This window comes from Synchiropus splendidus, chromosome 18, assembly GCF_027744825.2.
Source record: "Synchiropus splendidus isolate RoL2022-P1 chromosome 18, RoL_Sspl_1.0, whole genome shotgun sequence".
Lineage (NCBI taxonomy): Eukaryota > Metazoa > Chordata > Actinopteri > Syngnathiformes > Callionymidae > Synchiropus > Synchiropus splendidus.
This window is the reverse complement of record NC_071351.1, coordinates 4,071,020-4,092,920: the sequence shown is the minus strand read 5'-3', so window position 1 is coordinate 4,092,920 and position 21,901 is coordinate 4,071,020. Positions and strand designations below refer to the sequence as shown.

Genomic DNA, 21,901 nt, shown 5'->3' with positions numbered 1-21,901 from the left:
TGCTCTGCAAAAGGCTTTTAACAGGGATAATTTTAAGACACGTCATTCGTTCAGTTAGCTTATTGGTGACTGATATGTCTTCTGCTTGGCCTCTCAGGAATACTCCATCATACAGTATGATTATAAAGTTGGGATCGGCCTGCTGACTGCTCTGTTAGTGGGCGACGAACAAAAGTGTTGCGCCTCTCTTTCGCTGTACTTCAATTCAAATGTATGTGAATTACTTCCCTGTTTGTTTCCCTGCCTTCTCAAGCTGATTGTTGTTGGTGCGTGTAGGCAGTTTTATTATGTATTTTGTTTCAGTGCCCTTAAATCTTTGTCTATCTGTTACAAAACTGCTGCTCTCCATGAATGCGCAGCGGCGTCAGCATCCCTGGAGGCAATAGGTCTGGTTTGATGTCGAGCAGGTAATAGTGCACATTAACAAGCCTGTGGATGGTGGGCGGTTTAAGGGGGTTGGCTGAGGTCCAGAGCTGAGCAGCAGCTGCACAGGCCAGTGCCGGAAACAACCAGCGATTTGGCCGTTTTATCAGGATCATCCAGGAGGAGCAGATACAATCTCCACCAGCAGGAAACACAGCAGACCTCAGATCCCGTCTTCCACTCAGATGCCTGGCGAGGTGGAGGCCGCCGCCACTGCGACTGGCCTTAACCCGATTAAAGGAGGGAGACCTGGCCAAACTCAGTATCAGGCTGCCGAATGGGACTGGCGTGAAATCATTTTAATGTCATCATCATCGCAGACTTGATTTAATTGCAGTGATTAACAGTTCGGTTAAGAAGCTGATGATGAAACAAGTGAGTTCACGCACAGTTCAATTAGATTCAAGTGGTTCTGCCAATTCATTTGGCTACTCTGGGATTTGCTCGTCGCTCTCTCAGGCAGAAGTCTGCAAGAATATTCCTGAGTATTTAAATAATCAGATACAGAGTTCATTTGGACGGCATCACACACAGTCTGAACACACGCACGCCAGTGAACTGGAGCGTCCAGTCACAAGCGCTGGACTGAATTATCATCAACCCCGTTCCCTTCAGGCTCATTTGTGGATTTTATGTTGAAAATTTAGAATTGAAGGCGTAACGTTTTCTAATTAAAAAAAAGTAAATTTTATATGTTTAAAGTGACGTTTTTAACATGCCATTTGTGTCTGTAAATCATTCGCTACAACTGGGATTTAAAGTTAAACATAAAATAAAAAAAGTAAAATAAAATCGATCAAATCTTGTTGAGGGACTGAAAGCATTCGATGCTTTTATTTTGAAGGATTGTTTGTGTTTCCAAGGATACTTCCTGTCACACGTGAAGTCGTCATAATTGTAAAACTTATACACATTTATCTTATCCTGCGCTGACTCGTTTGAAATGCTAAGTGCTTTGTTTGTTTTTCACAAAACTATTTTTTTTAATACTTCATGATTATTCGTCTTTATATTTTTCGTTATCGCTGCTACGAAACGATAACGAGCCACGCGTTTTGCTAATTAAAGCTAACGTTGTTTGGAGAAACGCTTTGTTTCGGGATTGATCATGATATTGTAACAGACTAACTCTTCCTGTGCTTTTCATGCCTAAGGTTGCTCTTATTCTGCTTTTGGGAGGAGAGTGTTGTCGCTGAGGCGGATGATGGATGTGACAGAAGCTAACGGTGGAGGTAGGTTTGTCCATGTGATTCAGCCTAGAGTGCATTTCACAACATTTGTATCTGGCCAGGGATTTTCAAAATGACAATGACAAACACAATGTGCTTTTCAAGAGCTCTTTCAAAGCTCTGCGCCACCTTGAATGACATTTTTAGTCAGTAATACAAAGTGAACTGAACTCCCACGACTCATTTCACTGCATATTGTACTCCCTCAGAAACAAAACACTAGGGACCAGAACTCATCAACATGGTGTAAGAGTCTCTTTGTTCTGCATAGATGGGGCTTCCTGTCTGTTTTCCTGGAGAGAACTGTGGCCGTGACCCATCTGATGAATCTACAAGTGCGTTTGCAAATGCACATGGAGGTTTGTTGAAAACCCACACTTGTGTGTCGTATTCTCAGGATGTTTCCGCCACAGATGCGCTGAAAAATCCTCCAAAAAAATGTTCACATTTACAGAGAGATCAAAAATGAGCTTTTGAAAATTCTAGTTGCCGATTTTTCAGCGATGTTTTTGTTTGAGTGACCCTCATAAGTTCTCACACGTCCAGGTACTTGTACGAGACACTTCAAAGAGTGTTCACACCGAGTCACACACACACACACACACACACACACACACACACACACACACACACACACACACACACACACACACAGTGCAGTGTTCATGGCACAGGTGGTGGCGCTCGGGGACAGTTCATCACCTGAGACATTCTGACCCACGAGAGTTTCGAGATGGTCGACCTGAGAAAAACAAGCCCAGTGGTTGTTATGAGTGTTTCATTTTTTTGGATCAAAGTGGCGACACTCCACTCGGGTGGTGAGGGAGCAAGCGGTGAGGGAGAGAGGGAAGTGGGTGGCAGTGGGGGAGGTGAGTGGATTCTAGAGATTTCATCCAACACAACTCTGTGATGCAATAACGTGACGTTGCTCTATCACCTGGGGGCAACGCGGTTCATTGAACACACACACACACACACACGAATGCTTTAAAATGCCCACGCACTTCTTTGTTTGGAGATGTCACTACACACGCTCGTGCACACGCACCGTACATGTTTGTGTGTGAACAAGCGACTCTGGAGGAAAAGAAGAGACAAGTCATCTTCTGCATGCCAGCCTGCTACTTCTGCATGTGTGTGTGCGCGCGAGTGTGTGTGTGTGTGTGTCCAGTCCCCTTGAATGAGCGCACTCGGCTGTGGAAGCAGCTGGGAGCATGAGTTCTGAGCGAGAGGAGTATGACATGGTCTGTCAGAAAGCTGTGACCCTAATTGTTGACCTCTGCTTGCACAACAGCACTCTGCTGGACGAAGACACCTGTCAGGACTTCCTTTCCCTGCTGTCCAGCCAAGGCGCTGACCACAAAGACCAGGGTAAGAACTATCTCGTAGTCTCTGGCCAGTGTCTGGGCTCCATGCCGACTCGGTGTGTGTGAAAGTCTCGGCGTGTGTTTGCTTAGCACCTGCTCCGTCACAGTGGAGCATGCTTGATCTTTTAATGCATCCTTAATGAGTTTTGGTGACCTGAGCGCGGCGGCGCTCTGGAAGATGAGCCAGCAGCGGCAGCAGTCTCTGAGAGAAAACAAAGATTGTTCTGAGATGCTTCTCTCTGTACCACAGAGTGGTCTTACATTCTCTGCGGCAAAGTCTTTAAGACTTGGTTCTGTACTGGTTCATGAGAGATGCACATCTGTTGCGGCTGTGATCATCTGTTGCTCTGGGCACCTGTGGACCACATCTTGCCTCTTAAAGTGACAGTCCCCATCTGCCATGCGTCGTCACTTCAGCTGCATTTGGTTTGCCTTTGCTCCACCGATGAGCCACATAATAATCACCTACCTTGTTAAAATAAGCGACCATTGAGTCCATACTTGCTAACCTGTGAGTCACAGAACTTTTCTGCCTCCTCTGATGGTAGCTGATTTGAGTCAGGCGGCACATCGTGGTCATAGTTTGAAATAAGGATGTGGAGAAGATCAGTCAGACATTTACTTGTGTGTAGCCTTGTCAAGCCAAGCTTTATAATCATATTAGAGGACTTGGTATGGAGTTGTTTTCCCTCTGAGCATGACAGGAAACACGTCTGACTCATCCCGTTGTAGCTCAGCTCATTTTACAATCTGCTTTCTTCGTTCAAGCTTTAGTACAATTTGCCCAAACCCTTGTGTTTAATGGTTCACGGTTCGGTCAGTGTGTTGTGGGAAGTGTAGTCGATGGTAATGTACATTAAAATGTGTCTGGTATTCGAGCTCCTTTATTGTACTCGGGGTCCCTACACACACCTCCCATCTCAGACTCTCATGATTGAAGTATTTATGTTAACCATGAGGCCTTACTGCGACCCAAGGCTGTGTCTTCGGGAATAACATTCTTTATGCAACACCCGAAGAACCACTTGTGTGAAATAGTTTGAATCTTGTGCGTTTACCGAATAACTGAACTCCAGCTGCCGATCTTTGAAACCTTTCATCTCGTTCCTCCGTCGAGGATAGTAGTTTTGTCAGTGACGGGGGAGTATTTGCTCTGTCAGCACGTAACAAATAGGAAACGGGTTGTTCGTAGAGCGCTCGTCACACCACACCCGACCAGAGCCGCTGTCACCGTTCATCATCCTCAGTGGAAGAATTGAACGTTCACAGAGATGCTGCTGGCGCTGACCACGCTGCAGGGACCTGACATGCCGACACATGACGTGAGCCCACTGATGGAAATAAATTCTGCCACATGGAAGCGTAAAGACAAGAGGCTGGGGATGATGTTGCAGCAAGTGTGGGCTGGGGGTCGGAACCAGTGTCTCCTTGTGTGTTTTTCTGTGCTGCATGCAGACAGAGAGAAAGGAAGGCTGAAGTGCAAGGCAAGGAAAACAATTCAGCTGTGCTCCATTCTTCTTTTTGGAACTGCGCTTGAGCGAATGTAAGAAAAATCAGAGTATATTCTGAATGTTAGGCAAAGCTGGATTGGGCCTTGTGGATGTCAGTGAGCAACAATGAGCACTTTGCTGATATCTGTTTATATAGTCCACGACTCTACCCATTATGCTCTGTGCTTCCTTCTTGTGGGTCTGTCACGAAGTGTTCCGGTGGTCCTTCTGATGGCCTCAGTGAGACCCCACCGAAGAGACACGGAGGGCCAAGGACCAGGCCAGGTTCTAGTCCCCTCACTTTCCTGGCTACTGGACCCATTGAAACACATCAGTGGCAGTTTAATCCCAAAAAGCTCTTCACATCTTTTTGTAATTTTCCTCAAATGGAGATTAAAGTTGCTCGTTTGCTCTGAATCTCCAGTGTAACAAAGACAACATCTCATTAACAGGAGCACTTTGGCTCTTCCAGCTGATAAATCTGCTGCTATCTCTTCATCTCTCCGGAGCTCCCTCCTTCCCGCGCTGCGACGCTCGCACCCTCTGACTGGTTTGGAATCGATTATGATAAAATGAGAAGGACTAATTAGAAAGCCTGGGACTCCAATCTCACGTCCCGACGCGGCTGGAGATAATAACCCGACGTATTTATCGACCTATTTCTTACATGTTGAAACTGATGGAGTTGAATCAGGGAGGCGAACGCCTGATTCCACCTGCTGAGCGTGTGAATGTGCAAGAACAAGAATGACTTTTTCAGTGAGACAAATGAGAGCTGGGCTCGCTGTCTCACACTCTGCTGAGCGGACGCTTCCTAATGATCCGCTGCCAACCTGAGATATTGATATTTACTTCTGAGGGGTGATGCAGGTCACAGAGCGCAACCCTGCTGTTTACAAGATCGGCCATGTTACCTCCGCTCTGCTCACTTCACCGCACACTTCCGTCAGTGGCAGCAGCCTCATATTGAAAATGTATCTGACCATCAACTCATGCCGTTAATCTTCATATTGCTGGAGTGGGGTCTCCTGGCTGACTCACACCAGGTGTGCTAACATGAAGGCTGCTGTGCAAACATGTTGTCTTTAAAAGTGATGAGAGTCACCGTCCTTGCTGGTTGGTAGGGATGGCAGATAACCTATCGTACCCGATATACCACCAAACACAATCTCCACAATGACAATTCTGCATCTCACGATAATTCAATAAACACCTGGCTCACTCACTGCATTGGACCTGGATATGTGAACATGACAAGACTGACAGTTGAGGAGAGTGTTGTGGACTTTCACAATCGTAGTATTAAACTTATTTTTAATACAGGGAAGCTTTGATCATGACACTGGTCGACTCTGAGTCTCTGGATCCCTGTTTATTTGATGAGATGGAGTGGTCCTCATAAGTTCTCTGACGCGGTTGTCTGCCTTGGTTCACATCAACACATGCAGGTATTGGCAGCGGTGTCCTCTTCCACGTCCCCATTAGGGTTCACTGTTCGCAGACACACTCTCATAGGCAGCGCAAATGCTACGAGGCGGCATCAGTTAGAGACCATCAACAAATTCTAAAGCGTCAATGTATGAGTGAAATCTTCAATAAGGCAATGAAAAACAAACATTTTAGGAGAGAGAATTGTGAAAAGGTTTTTCATCACACAAGACAAAGGACTGACAGTTTCTAATATTTCTTCAATAGCATCGAGGAAATGTGTGCAGATTAGTCCATAGTTCAAGTCAACTGTTCAGAGACGGCTTAATTTAACCCCTAAATAAAGCTGGCAGAGCAGCCTGTCAGCCATGTCTGGGTTCTACCAGAAACATTGAATTTCTCATCTATACGCTTGATTAACTATTATATTTAAACATAAACAAATAATGATGTTGGAGACAACTACACAAATAAGTTTCATCATAAAACTGTTTCAGGAGAGACTGTAGTGTCCAACACATGGAGTGGAATAGTATTTATCGTAATAATTATCGTTATCGCCAAAATTTGATTTATCACAATTTTTTTTTTTGTCCATATCGCCCATCCCTACTGGTTGGTATGTGAAGGAACAGATCTGATCGCCTCACTGGATATGCAGAAGTCTGATAATAAACCATGGCCTTGCTGCTTCCCAACACACACTCTCATCACAAATTCTGCTTCCATTATTGGCAGTAGCAGTAGCAGCGTCAGGTGTGTGGACTCCAGTTGACTAGGGCTATTTTTGATCATTTCCCCTCTCATCTTGAGCTTTATTAAGCAAGACCCTGGCACTCGAGTGACACAGGTTAGCGTCAGCGGCTCACTCGTTTAGCGCGTCAGTCCAATTCCGTGTCGCTGGCATTTGCAGAGATTGGTGCAATGCAGGGTGAGCCTACGGAAAGAAAAGGAGAACATCAAATTAACTGCACGGTGGAGATTAGAATGATGCAGGGCCACAGAGCTTTTTAATAATTCATAGCAGTCGTCGACTGTCCCGGTATTTTATTGGTACAACGTTTCACTATGGCCCACAATGGAACTCCAGAGACTCGCACCGTTCCTGTGGGGAGAGATAACGCTGGGAAAATGTTGTCTCAGCTGTCACCTATGGAGCAGTTGTCAAAGGCGGCTGTAATCACTGCAATAATGTGGATTTTGGTGCGTCCGCTCGCGAGGGCCAGGTAGAGCGCAGACAGTGTTCCGTCGCTTCTCACACAGCTTGATAAAGGTGTGTTTCCAGTGATGCTACTTGCTCAAGTCTAATACCGTGGCTCAGCAAAAGATGCTGGGAGTTGACCAAAGTGACACTCCGTGTCCATCGTGTGCTCGAAAGTCAAACTGGCTGGCCAGTCCGCTCTCGATCGGAATTTTCAGGACTGGATACTGGACGCAAAATTTCCCAAATTTGTCATGTAACCAGTCAAATATGCAAGTTGCTCTTTTGATTGTTTGGTTGATGTGACAGGGATTATTTAAAATGAAGAATAGTTTCACTTATAATTGATGTTAAATTCCTGTTGTCTCGTTTTCTGGCTGGTGAAAGCTGGTGAGTGTGTAGGTGTGCTGGTTCAATCAAACAAGCGGGGTCAGTGGCAAGGTTCAGAGCGAGGAGGAGGACTTCATGATTGTCTGAGCAGGACATGTTTTTCATTAAAATGAATGCTTGGAATACACCAACATCCAACTCTTGAGTGAATACCGGCCAGCGAAGCTGTGGATTTAATTCCGTGTGAGGTTCTCTGCTACAGTGAGCCGCTGCTGTTCTGAACCTTAATCTTAACCAATAAGTTAGAGAGGGAATCTAGCCTCTCTCAATGCAACGCACCGAGACAGCCTCACCATCGTCCTGTTCGCTGAGTCATGATGTTTGCCTCTTTGAGCGAGGTCACAGCTGAGGGCAGAGAATGAGTCGTCAGACAAAACAAAAAGTGATAAATGAAAGCGCTGTGTATTAAACCACTGCTTATGGGGTGATTGAGCCTTGATATTGGTTTATTGATCGAAGAGTTTCGCTCAGAAGAGAACACACGAGTGACAGGGCGAGGAGACAGAGCATGAGATTTATTCTGAAGTATCCTGACTCGCAACAATGGTGCACTAATGGACCGTTACGATACCAAGAACATTGTCTTTTGTGTCCGAGTCAACCCTTCTGACAAATTCAAGGCTGCAGACAGGAGGCAGCTCCGACCTCGGCTCTGCCCGCACTGTTTGTTCTGGTGCTTTTAGTCGAGTTGCAATGTTGGCGCCAGAGTTTTATGGTCCGAACAGCTGTTTAATTTTCATCTAACATTAAACATCTAAAACCATCTAAAACCAAGTCTCCGTGATCAATTCCTGCTATTCTGAGTTTAATCTGCTCCTTTATATTCTTACTGTTTTTCCTAGATGCCTTTTATGCCTGTTTCATATGCATTTCCATGCTTCCACCTCATGGTTTATCTACTGCTGTTTAACTGCAATTCCAATGCACTTTAAACAAGGAATAGTTGTTTCATGCCGTAAACAAGCAAATAAAAACTGTCAGAGATAAATAATTTCATTCCTCGCTACAGAATCTGACTGAAATGAGGCAGTGAGATCTTTGATTTCATTTATAGCAGATGCACAAAACAGAGTCATTCAAACTCACAGACCAAGTGGTTGTTTAATGACGTACCAATTGGTTCATGTGTGGACAAAATGCAGTGGTCAGGTTTGGACGAATCCTTTTGTCAAGTGAAGAAGTGAGTGAGTGCAACTCTGACTGCAGTAAAGTAGGGAACATGGATTACAATATCGGCTACAGTTTTTCTGAAACATTTTAATCGTTTATGTAATTAATGGTCTCTATAATTGCATATCTGGATTGCCCACCAGCCATTAATGTTCTTACACATCTCTTACACGTCTGACTGACTTTCACGATCACGACTCGAAACAGTTTCATTCATTTCAATTAAATTTGTGACTGTAATTGTTCATGAACATGTCCGTTTCTTCAACACGGCGTCACCTGATATCTTCATTTTCTCAGTTGTTGAATTCTCCACGCTGGGTGAGTCTGTGGACAGTTCATTAGTTATTTTATTTACCAACAAAATCCCGACAATGACTAAGCACATTATGCCTATTCGTTTCCCATCCAAGTTATGAAAGTGCAGTGGTGTAATGGCAAGGCATTTATGAACGATATTGAATGCTTTATCAATGACCAGACTTGGTTCAGAGACATGACAGGCATTCAATTCTTACATTTTTGGAATCACATTGATTCTAAAAGATTCTAAAGAGTGGTCTAATACAAAATGAAGTTGTGTCATTTACTTTTCAAGAGGACGCAGATATATTCAGTCTGTGAGCAGCAGTGTGGTTTTTCTCTGTGATGCCAGAAGTAACGCGATTTTCTGCCTGGTTTTATGATGCTGATTGAGGAAGACTACGTGTTTTCCCTCATTTATTTTAGCCTAGCCAAGAGGAGGATCGTTTTATATCATTAGTTTCACATCTTTGGAGTGTGTGTGTGTGTGTTAATACTGATGTCCTGCCAAAAGAAGCGAAAATGTGGCGGTCAGGTAGAACAGTCGGTGCCTTGGGCCTCCGTCAATGAGACGGTATCGTTCCAGATTTCCTGGAATCTCTGCTGCTTCCTATACTTTGTGTTTTCACTTATACTGCCATTAACGATCCCCTGAGGAAACATGAGCCACAAAAAGAGGAGCCGGGCGATGGGAGGACAAATTCAATAACAACCTCATGACAAACGGCTTGCAGGCAGAAGGAAACGTCTGTGTGTGTGTGCGCCCTGCGTTCATGCATGTGAGACCAACACATGCCAGATGTAGTTATTGTGTTAACCAATTGAAGAACCTTTTGAACTGTCTCATAATGGCATAATGAAGCTTTGCATTTCAAGCATTTATAATTGGACAGCAGTGGATGAAGAGGCACAAATAAGTATAGTAGAGGAATATGACTTTCTAGATCTGGTTTGGGGGTGTCTGGCGTCGACACTACTTAGTCTCAATGCACTGGTTTTGTTGGGAATTTTTGATGGTCAGGTCAGTTTGTATTGTATTTGTATGTTTTGTATTTTATGTTTCATTGACGTTATGGCTTTATTTTAAAGGGAAGATGAATCACATGTTTAAAACTTTGGTTAAATAATTTGTCCCTACAGGACATTAAAGGATAATTGTAATTGTTGTGGCATGTATGTTTTTATAAATAATTTGAATGTTAACATGAAGTTGTAAGGTACAACATATTGATGAGCAGCCAGGTAGTTTCTCCACTGCTTCAGATCACATGCATTCAGTTTTTGCCTGAATCATTGGAGGGGTTGAACAGGATGTGTGCATGACACCGCTAACCACAAGAAATGTGTGTTTTTGGGGAAACAAAATATTGAATATTGCTTTTTCTGAGCTCGTTTTGGCATGCAAATGTTTCCTGTGACATTTAATCCTCTGATTGTATTAATGGTCAGTGCAAAGAGGCCGCAGCTTGTTCTGAGATGATGTAATCTGACAGGAATTGATGGAACAACCTCAATGCTTGTCCATAACTGGAAAATTGCTCTGAGGTTTTGGTGTGAAAGCAGAAAATATGAAAAAAGCCGAGTTACATTAATATCATTCCTGTAGCATCAGCTGAGATCACAGTGGAATATATGATTCAATATAGCGCAACATGGGTTGTGTTATGTAAGCAATCACTTTTTAAGCTCTTTTTTTTTTTAATGTTAGCATTGATTGGGCTAAAGCTTCCAGTATTGTCTGTCGTTGTCAGCACAAGATTAAATACACATTTTCTTTCATCTTTACATGACACTTTCTGACAGCAACATGAATCATTTCCACTTTCACGACATGTTCTTGCGCCTACTGTCTCCGCCAGTGTCGTCTGTGTGGTTTTAGATTTACAAAATGCGTTGCGACCCGGGAAACGCGATCAGTAGCCTCCCGTGGCTCACTTATGTAAATCTGCCGCTGTAAATAAGAATCGCCAACGCTAATTCATCCCCCTGGTAGAACATCGCCGTGGTCGTTGACAAGCTCATCCCCAGCCGAGCGTGTAATTAAGATCACAGCTGGGCATGCTGGGAGTTTGATGTATGCGGGTGACATGACGACCGGGCGTCGGCGTGATAACAAATCACCTTAGTCACCAACGCACTGGATCTGTCAGATTGTCGTGTAAGCATCGCCTGAGGCCTTGATCAATCAAAAGTTCTTGAGAGAAAAAAAACACATGTTTTGGGGTTCAGATCTGAAAACGAGAAACTACTAAGCAACAACTAGAAAACCGGAGCCTCAGCCTCAACCATGCCATCCAAAATGATGTCATAACACAATATGCTGATACGTAATAAAATGCTTCTATGACATTTGGAAAACGTTTACATCACATGGCTTCATTATTGTCACAATGCATACAATACGGTCAATGACGCGCCTACATTTCACAAAGGTTGGAAAGAAGCAGAGACCAGTTGTCATTTCTGCCCTTCTCTTCCTTCCAATCTTTGAAGTCTCTTCTGCAGAGAAATCCAGCAGTTTCTGTGTCAAAACCTTTTTCTTGAAAACCATGTGTTGTGCAGGTTTTTCACTTGACACTTTTTCACTTACAGTGTAGCAGTATCAGAGTACAGTACAGTGGTCTCAACGCTCTTTCACTCCAGTGTCATTTGCATTTACCAATACTGAAATGAATCTAAGCTGATGCTCCGTCGAGGCTTGTCTGCAGGCATGGTCTTCAGTATTGCCTCCCTCTTATTCATTTTCTCATTCATCTGAACTAAGGTTGGTCATTTTGATCAGCTGCTCACCATTATTTGCTGACATATATGTGGGGCCTCTTCTCTGCTTCCCTCCACGAACTCTTGTTCTACTTTGTTCATGCATTTCTGAACCGCTCCAGATCGACCGCGATGATTCACCAGAGGATTTCTGGGGTGCCGCGTTAAATATCCTCTGGCGAACATTTGAGTGGATTTACATTTCCCATTCTCACCACATAAGACCCAGGAGAGCTCTGGCCTCCAGTCTGAGCTGCGTTCCCTTTGAACTGCGCTTAGATTCCCAGTCAGGGCGACGAGCCAGAAGCGGATCCAATGTTCTGAGCGAACCGTTGACGTACGCTGGTGACAAAGATGAATTGTGTTGAGTGTGTATTCCCAGTGAGGATAAACCCTTCTGAATGCGCAGCAGTTTATGTATTTTTGAAAGCATGTTGGTGTTTCGACCCTCGATTCCCCTGCTTTCTCAGCAGTGGGGGAGCATGTCACCCCTCTCAAGAGTTTGGATGATGAATATAAAGGTCCCAGTTTTCGTCCGTGCAGAGTCACGGCCATTTATTCTCATTTCTTAGAGCAAAGGCCAAACACAGCTGGGCCATCAGAACAATAACGTGCGCTCACCAGAATCTGAGCTGCACTGCGTCTTCACTAAAATAAACACTGAAATCCGAGAGGGGAATCTCATGAGTTCATTAGCGTCACCTCCCTTCATGAGTCGTGGTAAACAGAAGAATTTGATTACACTAATTGGACCCTCATCAGCTTGAATAAAATGAGAAAGCATTTAAGAATCGAACAATAATGTCATCAATAGCGCTGGGACTGAGGAGACAGCTTAGTGCAGGCCTGGCCAACCCGAGGCTCCCGAGCCGCATGTGGCTCCCGAGCCTGCGATGACTGCGATTGTGGTCAAGTTGCTGTTGAGATGATGGTTTGTACGGGAAATAAGGCAAAAATGTAAAGATCTATTCCGGCGAAATGTCAAAATATTGTTCAAAGACTTTGACTTGCGCTTAACATGAAACATAAACAATAAACCTCGCCGCACATGCACCAAGCCGTGGGGCGGGTGCATGTTCATTGCCAATGTGAGTCACGTTCCTAAGACTTGGACCATCATCGGATCCACCATCAACACGATTGACTTGACTTAGTTCCACGTTTCACTTTGTCATTCCCTAAACTAAGCGTATGGCATGTGTTTCATCTGTTATCCACCGTTGATCGTTCATCTAGTTGACAGTCATCTCTCCATCTCCTCTGCTGAAGTTTGTTGCTGGCGACTCCATTTGTGCTTGTTGCTTTGTCGGATGTGTCATTTCAACCCAAAGAGGGCGTCATCAAACTCATTTTTGCATGTTATCAAAATCCTATCAAGGATTCCCTGAAAGGTGTGTGCGCCAAACTGTCAGAATGCTTGGCCCACTTTTGCAGCAGCTGATGCTCAGCAGTCATTTTGGACCTTCGCAGAGCAAACCGTTGCAGGAAATCTGCAGTGAGAGGGAAGAACTAAAGCTGCCTGAGCAGCCGAAGCGTAAAGGTCATAGCGCCAGCAGGGCACCAGATTATTTAAGGGGCAAGAGGGCGAAGACAGGGGGCCACAGCTGTCTAATCTCAACACTTCTGACAAAGGCCAACTGCTACTTTCTTTTTTCAGATGAAACCACAGCTGTACTAAAATACATCAGTGCTACTCCAAAATTCGAGAATTGAATCCCTGTCATCAACAGGTCTGACAAACACTGGGATTAGTTTCGATTATCCAGTGGGGAAAGGCTACAATCAAGAGACATGTTTTTAAGGAGCTGCAATCAGGTCCTCATCTGTCTCTTTAATAAAGCAGCGCCTACTGTCTTGTCGCACTCTGGCATTTTCTTGATGAGAACTAAGGAGCCCACAAGAGTTTCCTCGGGGGATTATTTAGGCTGCTGGTTGTCCTTGTCCTTGATGAGTGCATGTCTGAAAATAAGCCTTTGCAAGGGGAGAGGCGAGTATCTCCGTTACTGTTAGCAACGCTGCATGTCAGAGAACAAATCTGAATCATTGTTGAGATGGATAAATAGAATTGACAAGTGTGAGCTGAGTGCCATGGAGCTTCCCATGCAAGCCCCTCATCCTTTTCACAGCTCCTCCAAATGAAAAGTCAACTCAAGAGTGAGTATGTTTGATAAAAAACAACCTTCGGAGCCGGTTTTCTTGAGATCTGACCTCCAGCAACAATGTCTTCCCACCTCAATCCAACAGCTTTGCACCTCTCCATCTGTACTTGTGTGTTGAAGGCCTCTCCTGCTCGTGCTTCGCTCGCTCTTTTGGAATTTGTAACGGTTTAAGCACTCGGCTTCTGAGTTGAGTGCCTGAAATCCCACTTGTGACTCCTCAGGTGGTGTGAACCGACTGTTGACAGAGAAATGACTGGGTTGGTATAATGCCAGGGCAGAGCACTCGACTAACACAGAAAAGCTTCTTTTACAAATGTGTGAGAAACCATTCAGTCACTTGTCCCAGACGGCAACACACTGCACTGTCAACCGGCCAGAAAGGTTCCAGGATGATAAAATGCGCACTGGGGGACACATTCTTCTGCAGCTGGCTGGGAACTGAGGACTGCCGTGGTGTAAAACTGCAGAACCCACCCATGCACCTCACTGCTGTTCAGTATTTCTGCAGCTCATTTACTTGCAGCCCATGTGGTTTATAAAATATGACCTTTATGCGAGAGAGAGCTGCTCAAACAACACAAACAATTTTTCTTCCTACCATGTCACTGGTTGTGTTCCGCGCTGCTCGCGGCGGAGAGAAATGAACAGCGTGTCGTCCACCTGCTTCAGTTGAGTAACACTGAAATTATGAATGTGGCAGGCTGCTCCGGACCGCAGTGCAAAGGCCATGAATGCTGATGTGTTGTACTTCAGGCAGGATAGTAATGCCATGACCCTCATTATTTCGAGCCACATGGGCTCTGCCAGGACCAGGCTTGTAGCCCTTCAAACATGTAATGGGGATTGTGCAGTGATGCGGTGATGGCTGCAGAAGTCATCAGACATCCAAAACAATCGACACAAAAGATCGATAACCTCAGATGTGAAGTCAATCTTTGACACATTGCTTTGAATTTGTATTAAGGCTCGGGCGGATACACATGCATCATCAGAAGTAATCTGTTTATCTTTGACTTCTGGAGACTGTATAGCTGATCGATCATGCTAACCATAAGCCAGGGGTTCAGCATCAGGATGGGAGTGTAATAGCTGTGATAATAGTCGGGTATCTGCTCTCTTTGTCAATCACAAATTATTCTTGTCTGGACACTCTGAATCAAAATCAGTGAGGCGCAGTGCCCACTGGTTTATACATCAGTGGGGCTCATGTCTGCTGAGGCAGCCTGAGAGAACTTTGAGATCAAGAGCAAGAGAAACAAGAGCTGGTGAAGAGTTATGTTTGCTTTACTGAGGCACTCTTGAGCTTCTCTACTGTCTGCAGTTTTTGCGTCTACAATGTAGCAGGACTATCTTGACACTACATGGGATTACATTGCTGAACGCAGCAAGTACAGGTGACAAACACCATGTTTTCTGCAGACTTCAGTTGAACATACTGTTGCTCAGAGGCAAATCCCCAGCATTGTACTATCTTGCAACATTGTCATGATCTTGAATTTAGCTAAACCCTCTACATTTCTGCATTTGCCTTTCATAGTGTGCACTTCCATCAGTCAAGCTTTTTCAGGGCCAAAGTCATTATTGAAGACGTTACCTGCAGCTTTCAAGTTGTGATCACTCAGCAAAAGATGTCATTTGGACATTTGTTATTCTTAGAGCAGACAGCGGCGAGCAAACGCATTATCATGCATCCAGCAGCTGTCACACCGTGGTTACAACACTGGCCTGCGCTCATGTTTAAAGGATGCTTGAATGTATGAAAGAGATTTGTGGCTCTTCTGAGTCTCGCGTGCAGATCTGATTTTCATGAAATGGACTAGGCTCAGAAAAGTGTCTGGTGTAATGGTAGACTCTTTTTCTCTCTAAATTCAATAGCAAATTATTGTTTCTTTATTGTATGTTATTTCTTTGTTCTGAAGTGGCACGTTCATGCTAACAGGCTTATTCTGGTGTTGACGTTGTGTTAGCCTTTACACACAGACATGCATTCACACACACGCACACACCCAGTCGCAATATGCTTTATTTGTGAGGACTTCTTATTGTCAGAACCTGTTCCCCAGCTTCCCCGTTCACCCTTAACTTAACCATCCAAACCAAATGGCTAACCTTACCCTTTGCACCAAACTTAAACTCAATTGTGGTGAGCAAGTGAAGTGACTTTTTCAAAAATGTCCTCTTAACAGCTCCTACCGGTTCACACAAAGAGAGTACACTCGCACACATACAGACACACACCCAAAATATATTGCAATTGTAAGATCTGGAAGAAATAACAGGATGCAACATTTTTCTATTATCAAACCATCACTGCGCGCGCACACACACACTCACACACACACTCAGCCAGGAAGAATCATCCTGCATTATTCATTAGCTGCTCCGACAGAAAACACACTTTTACTGTGACAGATCACTTCTCTTCATCTTATCACACTTTCCAGGATCACAAGTTCAACACTTGCTGGATACACCATTTCACACACGTGTGCCTTTCTCTTTCTCTGCTTTTTTATTAGTGTTGCGCACACTGGATTGATTGGAAGTTGCCCCTGCAGCAGCCCCTGGTCAGACTAGCATCCTCTGTGGAGCACAATGATGCACAACTGATGCTAATCTAGATAGAGGGCAGACTGGAGGGGGGTTGCACTGTGTTCCTCCCTCTTGTTCTGTCGCTCTCTGTTGCAGATTGCACTGATTCCTGCTGCAATATGTCGCATGATTGCCGTCAGAGCTGCAGACCCTGGCGCAATTCCTCTCTTGCCTGGACTCAGTGGTGTGTGGAATACGTGTGTGCGCTCAGAATCTCACCGGCAACCTCTCCCGACACTCAACAAAGGCGTGCATGTGTTACTCAACATCACAAAATGACATTAAGAGTCCTGTTTGATCCCTTGTGAGGTGTTTGTGTAGTCTGAGTCGGCGCAGAAATATGAAACAAGTGAGGCGGTGTTGTCTGGCCATCTATTCACCGAGTGGCTTTGATATGTATGAGGAGAGTGTTGTTAATATTCAGCTTCTTAAAGGCAAGCATGGTTTCCTGTGGCATCACAAATACTTAAAAGGTGTGATCAAGTTTCCTGACTCAGAAATGCACAATTGAGCATGTGTTTTTTATGTGTTGCTCAAATGTATTTCTGAACGTGAGCCTGAACTAGGAGCCATTTTGGGTCACTGGTGCTCACATGGGCTCAACCATTCAGTCAAAGTACTAAGATTTTTTTTTTTTAATTTTTGTTCATTATTGCACAATGTACCAAAGCGCTTTCCTAGTTGGTGGGATCCTCATTGACATTGGCCATAAAGCAGATTCCTTCTTTCTTTCTTTCATCTCCTGGTGTGTCTGGTGTTAAAGGGATTGTTCTGCTTCCTTACTGCTCTGAATGAAGTCGCACATGAAGCAACTTGAAGTGTCAAATACATGAAAAAAGCAAACTGTTTCTGCTCCACTACATGTTTGATTTCCCCTCATTCCTCGCACCAGAGGTTACAGTGGCTGGGGGCTGTTTTGCTTTGTTTGCAGCAGCACAATTGAAGTGCGAGCCTTTGTTGAGCAGCTTTGGCTGCGCTGAGTGAGGCGTCTGCCCCGAGACATTTGCACTGGAGCATCCTGCTGACTTGCTCACACTGCCATAGAAACAGGGATCCTGCGTGCACTGGAGCCTCAGTCTGCTCGGGAGCAAGCAGGAGGAGAACATCGGAGCAGGAGTTGTGTGCTGAGGGAAACATTGACTGGAGGAGGGAGTAAGGGAGCAAAGCGAGTGCCACCGGTGAGTACGCCGCTGTCACAGACGATGCAGCTGCAATTTCTCTGTGTTTTCCCTCTTTTGTTGTGGTGATTGATTTCTTCGGAACAGGTTGTTAGCGGCAGCGAGAGGTGGTCTCAAGTGTTATTCTGCCGCTGATTCTGCTGTCCCCCCCACTAATAATTGTTTACTCAGGAATAATCTCAGCTCCTAAACTTTCTTCTTCATGTATATTGCTCTGATTTGAAGCCTCTTTCCGTGAAGCATCAGGTTAATATTTAATGGTCTGCAGCTCTCTATCACCGGTGTCTCACTGTCCTCCTGAAATTGGCAACATATTGATTCATGCTGTGCTGCGCTCTTGTCAATTATTGAACAAGTGAACTAATGCTGGATATGTTGCTTGGCTTGCTGCATAGCGTCAAGTGTTTTTGCGTTTGCACCAAAGCTGCAGAGATGATACTGCAAATAATTCATGATGGAGAAGGAGGAGAATAGTTTCGGAGAGTGGAGATGGGATTATTCCTGCGAATTCCACCTGTGTTCGTGGACTTCAAATGAGTCAGCGGGAGAGAACAAGATGAGCACTTTAGCAAAGTTGTCACGTTGTTGGTATTTTTGCAAGATCAGCAATTCAGCCACCACAGCAGTTGGGTTGTGTGAATTCATCAGTTTGAACTAAATTCTTGTTTAAGTGTTGAAGCCACGCTGTATGAAACCAACATGGCTGTAACGTTGCAACCTCATAAGCACAAAGGCTACATTATTGCTCAACTCTCCTCAACACTGAAGCCCTGTCGGTTGAATTGAATGAGGCGATTAGTTATTTATGTAGTCACCAGCTGGGCTACAACATTTGCACCGTTGGGGCTAACTTCACATTAGCACTATGTTGAGTTTAATTGGAGTTATACCGTTGTTAGAAGTATGTTTTATGATGGCATTTATTTTTGCCAACCGTTTTACCATGCTTTGTTTTTGGGAAAATCTTTGGATTGCTTGCGTCATTGTCTGCTTCATGCAGAAAATGACTGTTGTGTGAGTGAGTTAATCTCCTTTCTGCTTGCGAGCTGAAGATGCAACAAAGCAATTAGAGGGTGAGATTTATCCAGATGACCCCCAGCTGTGCCATAAAGAAGTGATCGTGGAGTGTCTGTGAACTTGGGAGGAATCCTGCAGGTGTGTATCCTTTACCTGTTCCCACTGCTGCTTTATATCATCCTCAGCAGCAGCTTTACGAGTGAGTGAACCAAACAAACCCACTTGCCATTTTTCTCCTCCCATCTGGAGACCCTGGTGTCTACTCTCGGTGTGAGAGTGTTTTTATAGATGCTGCAGACCCACACGGTGCATGTGGGGTTTGACATGATGGTGTGTGATCGGGGGTAGCTGCAGGGGTCTCTGTGCAAGCACAATCCTGGCATTTGTCTTCCTGAGTCTGTCCAAGACGTGTTTTACGACTTCTTGTTAAAATGTCAGTCAGTGCGGCTGGAGTGTGATGTGTCCCCACACGGGAGCTGAGCGTGTGGACAATAGTGCACAGCGGCGTGATTAACGTGGTAAAACAGCGGCGGGGGAACGCCAGGCTGCAGGACAGTTCAGATAATGCACAGACCCTCCGATGGACCCTCGCAGGCACAATTTGTTTCAATAGGGAGGAAAATTGGGCGCAATTTTGACGCCCAGGAGCCGCGATCAATAAAGTCGCCACTCACGAGGGAAACAATGAGGCTGGATATGTTTGCACTCATCTGACTTGGACTCCTCGTACTGCTGTCTTTAGTGCAGGGGATCTGTATCAGAAGGATGCGAATCACTTTTCATTATTCTATTGATGTTCGTATTCTAACTGCCATTTTACTTTACTTTTTACTTTATGCTGCTTAAAGTTTCCCACATTTTTGTCTTCAGACAGACACTTAGTAGAATCTGGATTCAGAAAGTATCTCTGAGTTGAGCTGTAAAAGCTTTTATTGAATTAACGTACACACTTCTGACTGTATCCTGCACTTTTAGGCTTTTACCGCCGCACCACAACCTGGTGCTGCTGCCATTCAACTCACACACATCCGCAGCAGCAGCAGAGATGGAGTCAGGTCACTTGGAAGAATCTCAATTTCGCTCTCTTTTCAGCGTAAATAACATAAATATAGTAATCCTTCTGCGTCAATATATTCTGGGGCTGGAAAGAAATTGAAGATGTAAAATAACAGTGGAGTTGTGTTGGCCTCGACAGTCGGGAGAGCCACAGCACTGATGAAAGTCTGGAGCAGAGATCACCTCGTAAAAGCATGACGGACCACGTCTTTGGTGTGATGGTCCAGAGACCCATCTGTGTGTCTCTGGGCCGTTGACTACAAAAAGTGACTGGCAATGAATGAATCAACAAAATGTTTAACAGGACCTGGGGAGAGAAAACATTCATCAACATACGGCCGGAGTAGGTTCCACGCTTCCAGTACTTTCTCATATCGTTGTGGTCTCTGTAAATGGCATCTTTTTGAGGCGTAATGAAATTCGATCCAGATCTGGCCCGTGTGACCTCGATGGATTCAGTTCTACTGTGCAGTAGTGCAGCTCAACTGGTCAAACCCAGAGGTCGCTCGCTGACATTAATGACTTGATTTGGACAGGCGTGGGTGCTGGTTGAGATCACTGAGTAATGGCGTGTCATGTGACTTTCGTAGCTGGTCTCACACACATCCAGCTGAAGATCAGATTTCAAGGCCTCCTTCTTACGATATCACGGTCATTCCAAATTACTTTTAGGGTCAAAGTCATATGCTTTTACCAGGATGCTGTCTCTGGTGTTTGGAAGTTTGTCTCTGATGCTGTGAAACAGCTAGTGTGTATGGAGAGTCATCTTGTTTCACATACTCTTTCTTTTGGTTCTTCTTGGCCCAGTACTTAAGTTTGTGTGACACAGCGGAGTCGATGAGCGCTGTGCCACAATTGTTTTTGTTAAATGATTCTGTGTCTCTGCACATTACGGAGACCAGTTCATCCGTCAATGCGCACCGTTGCTTAACTGTAGTCCTGAGTCCGCTTGAAAAGACCCAGTGCTTCTGGACCCTTGTTACTGTGAGGTGTCAGAGCGTCGGCCTGCGATAGAAACACTGGCTGCTTCTCCTCTTATGAGCTGAGACGTGATGCATCATGAGGCTGCTGGCGTCTCAACACATTTGTCCCAAATGTCAAGTCCTGCTTGATTCGACAGGGTCACACTGACGGATGCATCACTTCTTCGTGCTGACTTTGCGGCTGTCTTTCAGGGGCCACAGAATGGTCTTGCAGCATCTCACTTCCATCTTTGACTATAAGGAGCTTAATGGGAGAAATGAACACTTGTTTACATAGTTGATCTCCACAGCTGCCAAACACAGAAAAAGGCAGGGTTTGCTGTGTGAGGCGAATGGTCATGTGGCCGTGGTTGTTTCTGAAAATGATACTGAAGTTCCATGTTCATTTGAAAAGGGTTTGTAAGTGTTCAGTCTGAGCCAGACTTTCTCTTGTCAGTTGAGACTCATCTGAAAAGATAATCAGTGATGAAGATGACGATCTAAATGGCACAACACCTGACTAGTGAGTGAGTTGGTGACGCTGCAGCTTCTTCCTCTCTGAACCCCCACAGCACAGTTATCCATTTCAAATATATTCCTCCACAAAACCCACTTAAAACTGCTTTAATGTTTTGACCAAGCTTATTGAGCATGAATTTTTAACCACCTCAAAAACATGATCAGTTTTGTTTTGTCACCTCGTCTGGACTGGACTGGACTGGACTGGAGTGGAATGGTATTGAGCTCGGATGGATAGTAACTTTACATAGATGGTTTTCTCTCAGGTGGGCAGGAAGATTGGAGTCAGACAGTTTGAGAAAAGAGCCGGGGCATCAGACTTCCTCCCTGGCTGGCACTTAACTGGAGAGTTGTGGCTCTCTGGCACAAGCTCTCTATGATGATGAACTGTGGGGTTATTATGCCCAAATTACCTTTAATATTACTTCGGTTAAAAACCCATTTCCCCGTTCAGCCTCTGGTAAACATCCTAGCATCTTAATTAGTTCCTACCAACACGGCAAAGCACATCATAACATTCCCCCTGAAACTAATCAGCCATGTTAAGAAGCGGCAACTTCCTGCGTCCATCACTCACGCCCTCTCAGCAACAGACGCTCAGGAGGGATCGCTGGTGGTCGCATTGCTTCTTCATGAATAACAATACAATCTCTGTGA

General features: G+C 44.8%; 1 protein-coding gene across 2 annotated transcripts in view; it reads left to right on the top strand.

Annotated features, from left to right (window-relative positions):
* The first annotated feature begins 2,851 nt into the window (after nucleotides 1–2,851).
* syt6a (synaptotagmin VIa) overlaps nucleotides 2,852–21,901 on the top strand; it is a 40,673-nt gene continuing 21,623 nt past the window's right edge. For both annotated transcript variants that reach the window (XR_008412947.1, XM_053849287.1), the window contains exon 1: nucleotides 2,852–3,023. Coding sequence is in view for 1 of the 2 variants with exons in the window: in XM_053849287.1 (XP_053705262.1) it covers nucleotides 2,867–3,023 (157 nt within the window). In the remaining variant the exon portion in view is untranslated. The remainder of the gene's footprint in view (nucleotides 3,024–21,901) is intronic.